Source organism: Cydia amplana, chromosome 10, assembly GCF_948474715.1.
Source record: "Cydia amplana chromosome 10, ilCydAmpl1.1, whole genome shotgun sequence".
NCBI classification, from domain to species: domain Eukaryota; kingdom Metazoa; phylum Arthropoda; class Insecta; order Lepidoptera; family Tortricidae; genus Cydia; species Cydia amplana.
The window spans coordinates 14854110-14859960 of record NC_086078.1 but is presented as its reverse complement, the minus strand read 5'-3'; the positions used below and the strand labels follow the sequence as shown (position 1 = coordinate 14859960).

At 39.9% G+C, this 5851-nt stretch overlaps 1 protein-coding gene across 1 annotated transcript; it reads right to left on the bottom strand.

The window, feature by feature from the left end:
- Positions 1-4036: 4036 nt before the first annotated feature.
- On the bottom strand, positions 4037-4805 carry LOC134651633 (uncharacterized). Its single transcript, XM_063506733.1, has one exon. The coding sequence runs from the start codon at positions 4787-4789 to the stop codon at positions 4037-4039; it is 753 nt and encodes a 250-aa protein (XP_063362803.1). The 5' UTR covers positions 4790-4805.
- Positions 4806-5851: the final 1046 nt, after the last annotated feature.

The window sequence follows — 5851 nt, the reverse complement described above, 5'->3', positions numbered from 1 at the left end:
TGGCAGGTGTCCGGAACTCTTAGCAATAGCCCAGTCTTTTTTCCACCCAAACTTAAAACATAGACCAGTACTCTGTCCATATTCTCTACAATAGCTTCCAATGCCTGCTGAAACCGGTTCATGGGTATCTATTGATGTACCCGTGAATGGGTTCCAGCAGGCGTTCTACATGACATCAAATCTCTCCAAATGGCCTCTACGTGTTGGATCTATATCCCCACGCACGCCTTATAAATGACCGGGCTCGAAAGACCCGAGAGTTTTATAACGGAGATACAAATAATAATAATAATAATAATAGTTTTTGTATTTTATTTTTATATCCATATTATAAATTAACCTAACTTAAGATGATAAATAAATAAAGATAATAATATATTCTTTATTGTGCACCACATGATGAAAAGAATACAGAGAAAGAACAGACATTACATTAGGTAACAACAGGCGGTCTTATCGCTCAAAAGCGATCTCTTCCAGACAACCTTTGGGTAGCAGGAAACCAATAACTTACAACAATGAACGGGTAGTGCTGATACGAGATTACGTAGAATACTAATAGAATAGCCTCACATATCAAGAATAAATATAAAAAGATATATTGAAGAATTATTTTAAGTAAATACAATAAATATATAAAATACATACATATATATATATATATACACATACATAAATAAATAAAAGCAAATTAAGGCAGTGACAGGTAATGGGATTTTAAAAGATTTTTAAATATGGAAAGGGATTTGGCGCATCTTATATCCGACGGCAAAGCATTCCACAATCGAACAGCCCGAAAAGTGAAGGAGGTATTGTAAAATTTAGAAGAAGAAGAAGGAGGAGCAAGGAGATGCTTCTCCGCACACCGCGCAGAAGAGAGATATTTAAAACGTTCTTTAAGGTAAGGGGGGGTAGTGGGGTTGAAGAGAATGTTATAAAGAAGGGTGAGAATGTGAGAGTTGAGACGCAGACGAATTGGCAACCACCTGAGCTTGGTTCGAAATTCCGAGACGTGGTCAAATTTGCGCAGGCCATATATGAATCTAATACAAGCATTTTGTAATCGTTCTAGTTTGTTTAGCTGGTCCTCCGTAATATCCAGGTAACAAATATCGGCGTAATCTAGTATGGGAAGAAGAAGAGATTGTGCAAGCGCAATTTCGGTGGCAAGCGGCAAAAAGTTACGAACTCTACGAAGTGACCCCAAGGAAGCAAACAATTTCCTACTGGTCTCACTGATCTGTGGTATCCACGAAAGTGTACGATCTATTAGAATACCGAGATTCTTTACTTGACTCGAATAAGGAACCTGGACGCCATCAAACACTATGGCTGGTAAGCTGTGCAAGTCAATCCGAGAGGCGAGTTGAGGACTACCTAAAATTATGGCCTGCGTTTTAGCCGGATTCACTTTCAGTCCATAGCGTTTACTCCAACTGGAGATGGATTCCAAGTCCCGGTTCGTGGAGCTAATAGTTTGAGAGAGATCACTAATTGCACACTGCGAGTAAATTTGGAGGTCGTCGGCATAGAGGTGGTATGAAGAGGAAATATCACTAGTAATTTTATTAATAAATATTGAAAATAGGAGAGGAGACAACACGCCGCCTTGCGGTACACCGGCCAACGTGCTGCACCACGAAGAACAAGAGGAATCTACTTTCACGCGTTGCCGACGGCCTTCAAGATAGCTATGAAACCAATCAATGACTGAAGGAGAAATGTTAAGAGAACGCATTACGCCAAGTAAAACATCAAAATCAACTGTGTTAAATGCATTGCTGAAATCTAACAGCGATAGTACAGTGAGTCTACGGTTGTCCATTCCGGCCCGAATATCATCAGTAATCTTGACAAGGGCTGTGACTGTACTGTGACCGGAACGAAAACCAGACTGGTAAGGATTCATGAGCTCATACCTGTTTAAGAAGGACGTAAGCTGCTGATGTACCAGCCGCTCAAGAACCTTAGAGAGAAAAGGAAGAATAGATATGGGTCTATAGTCTGAGAAAGAAGATGGATTGGACTTTTTGGGAAGGGGGATGATATCAGCATCTTTCCAAGCAGAAGGAAAAATGCCAGAGGAAATAGAGCTATTAAGGATATGAGTAATGATAGGGACCAATAAATCAAGAAGAGGAAGAATCATTTTCCGGCTAATACTATCAACTCCTACGGCATTGGACGAAATGGCTAATACGTTTTTCTTAACATCTCCCTCAGTCAATTGAGTAAGTGCAAAAGGAGGATAGTCAGGAGCAGAGAAACTTGAAAGATGGTCGAGAGTTTTAGTTTTAACTGGCCCGGAGAAGGTAGTAGAAGTTGAGAAGTGTTGGTTAAGCTGAAGTAAGTCTAGATCTTTGCTAACGGAAGTTTGAGAAGACTTCCCAACTCCTACTGACCTTAGGAACTTCCAGACTTTAGCTGGCTCCCCATTCTCTACTGCACTGTGAAAGTGACGCCTTTGGGCATCACGACACACAGTACTGCATCTATTTCGAAGAGCATGGTACCTAGCTTTATTCTTTTCACAGGGGTTCCCCTTAAACTTCGATTTGGCCAAGTTTTTCCTAGCTATAAGACGCCTGATGTCTTCGGTAAGCCAGGGGGCGGGGACGTGCTTCATCTTGACTGGGCGTATAGGAGCGTGTATATCATAAAGCTTAATTAAGGTATCGTTAAAGAGAGCCACCTTATCATTAACCCTACCAGAAAGCAGTATCGAGCTCCAGTCAATAAGCAAAGCATCTTCACGGAGCTTATCGAGCCTTATCCTACCAAAATTGCGCTGCAGAAGAACTTTCGGCTTATGTTTAGGTGGACGAATTTTATAAGATAGAAATAACAAATCGTGGTGGGAAAAAGCATCAGCACAAAATTGAGTAAATCCCCCAACATGATCGGGGGAAGAGACGAGGGCGAGATCCAGAAGCGATGGAGAACAATTTGGAAAATAATGTGTTGGACCTGACGGCAAGATAACCATATTACAGGCCTCAACAAGTGCTTTGAGAGAATTAGAGCGAAAATCATTTTTGAGCAAGCACGTGTTGAAATCGCCCATTATAATATGATGATCGTAAGATGGCATTAGGTCCTCCAGAAATTTCTCAAAAGAAGCAAAATAGTTAACGTGCAGAGAGGGTGAGTAAAAAACACCGAGAAGAATTTTAGAGTGAGATAAGCTCAATTCAAGAAATAAATACTCTGCGGCATCAGAAGATAATGATTCAGTGGACATGCCCACAATGGAATACGGAATGTGCGAACGTAGATAGATCGCAACCCCACCACCGCCCCTGCCAGAGCGATCATTGCGTACGAGACAAAAACCAGGAAGGGAGTAACTGGTGGAGGGTAAGCAAGGCTTGAGCCAAGACTCGGACACAAGAATAGCATCGATCTTGCTGTCCTCGAAAGTTAATAAAAAGTCATTGAAATGAGCGGGGATGCTTTGCGCGTTGAAGTGTACAATATTAAAGTTTTTTGGAAAGTCAGAAAGTTGTTGGTTGAGTTGGTCATAAAGAGAGGGAGGAAGACTATGAAAACTATCGTTAGATGAAACAGAAACAAAATCGCTAAGATCACTTTGACCATTGATAGACATACCAATTACCTTTACCTACCTACCTTTAGATTACCTTTTATAAATAAATAAAAATAATTATTATTATTATAAATAAATATATAACGCTTAAAAATACTACTTTTGAAAATCCGGCTACCCGCCAGCAGTATCTTATACAATTTTTAGCACAAAAATTAAAAATATACTTAGCAAAAACGGAACGTAATTATAACACTGGTAACACTGATCATTCAAGCGTCACACGTCAGTCCTACAAGCAAGTGACATTGACAGTTTGTTATGATTAAGCTAATTAAATTGAAGTGAAGTTAACAGCAAAAATAGATATAAACCGACTAATTTGAGGAATTCGTTAGGTACATAAACAATAGACGAGGGTATAATACATTACAAAAGATTACACGACCAAGGACAGAAGTTAAAACAAGACATTTATAGAAAAATATATTAATAACGATTTGCCGGTTTTCTCGACCTCTTGCCCGGCTCACCTGGTTGTTGATCTACCGCAAGCCCGACTGCACCGTCAACTCCAGCAGCAGGCCCGGCTTTAGGCGGTTGAGTGACCTGGATCTTGTCGAGGTCGGCTCGAGATGTAACACAGCGACGATCGCCATCCCCGACCAGGACGAACACGCTGCCTTCTCGCGTGTAGCAGTTTCGAACTCCGAAACGCTCCCTGGCCATCATGAAGACGTCGTGCCGCGGCTTGGTCAGGAATTCGGAGATGACGACACCAGTCCCTTTCAAAGCAGTTTTTGCAGCCCAGATGGCATTGCGGTCAGAAAGGTCTCTGAACTCTACCAGAATGCATCTGGTCTTATTGCTACGTGGACGACCCATACGGTGACTTCGAGCAATCTTGTCAGCAATCAAATCTATTTTGAGATGCACCTTTAGCAGGTCCAGAATCCGCGCTGAAGAGTCCTCGTTGTCCGCCTCTGCCACCCCATGAAATAGTAGGATCTTGCGCCTGGACCGCATCTCCATGCTGTCCACTTGCTGGATCAGGAACTCAACCTGTTGCTGCAGGGTCTCGATAGCCTTCAGTATAAATGCTCGGAAAGCACTGAACTGTGCAGCAACAGATGACACTGTGGGACTCTCCGGGTTAGCCTTCTCAATCTGGCCCTGAAACTCTGCCATCCTTGCGTTGAATGAGGCTCCCAACTCCGCTATTGAGGTCTTGATGGATTCCATTGTAATTTTGTGGTGAAGTGACAGTTAACAAAACTAGTAACAGTATTATTTAATCAAAGAAAGTGAGATGGAAGAAGATAACTGCTGGTAGGTAGGACTGATCAACAAGTCATTAATTAAATTCAAAATTTAGGCAATAAAATATACTTTTACTATTTAAAATAAATATTAATATATGATGATGTGTGTTTGAGTTTCTATACCTACCCACCTATTGTTACGCAATATTGTTACGCAGCGATAAAAAATAACCCTGTATTTCATTAAAAAAATATTTGTGTAGGTACAAATCCTTACGCTGAATTCAATTTGCATTTTGCCATGAAAAATAAATATGAACTACGTGAACTCTCAAATAAAATTTTGATATTCGAATATTGTCGATAAAATAGAATTTGATCATACTGAAAACACAACCTGTTTTAACCACCTGTCAATATTTTCCTAAAACACACAAAAGGGTGTCAATATAAATTCTATAGACACTATTGGTGACCGATTACCATGTTTAGTTTTTACGACTCCATGTTATTTTTAGTAATGGTGTGTGCCATGTTTTAGGGCTTCAAGTATTTAAACAGCGATATGCACCACGGAAGCTTGTTTGCTTTCCTACTGCGTATCATGCGTATGTCTCGTATGTTTTTCTATAACTGTTTATACTCTGGGGAATCGATACGTAACATTAAGGGTGTACTTTGACTGCTTTAGAGCTGTGTATGGTAATAAAATGTCAATAATTGCTAACCGTTAAACATCTGTTGGATTAAATGTAAGTGGTATGTTCAATCAAGTGTAAAGAGAGTACTTAACATCTCTAAAAATATGTCACAGACGGTACTTGGTACTCCAACAGGTTTGCCGCAATATTATATAATGGAATTTTAATATGATTGAGTGCATTTGCACATAACATACTTTAAGTTTTCTAAGTAGAACTTGCACGTTGGGCAGTAATTATTACATATTTAAAGACATATTTTAGATTCTCTTTTGTGGTCGCTGGCTTAATTTAGTAAATATAATAATATATATGTGTATAATTTATCACACACATAACAT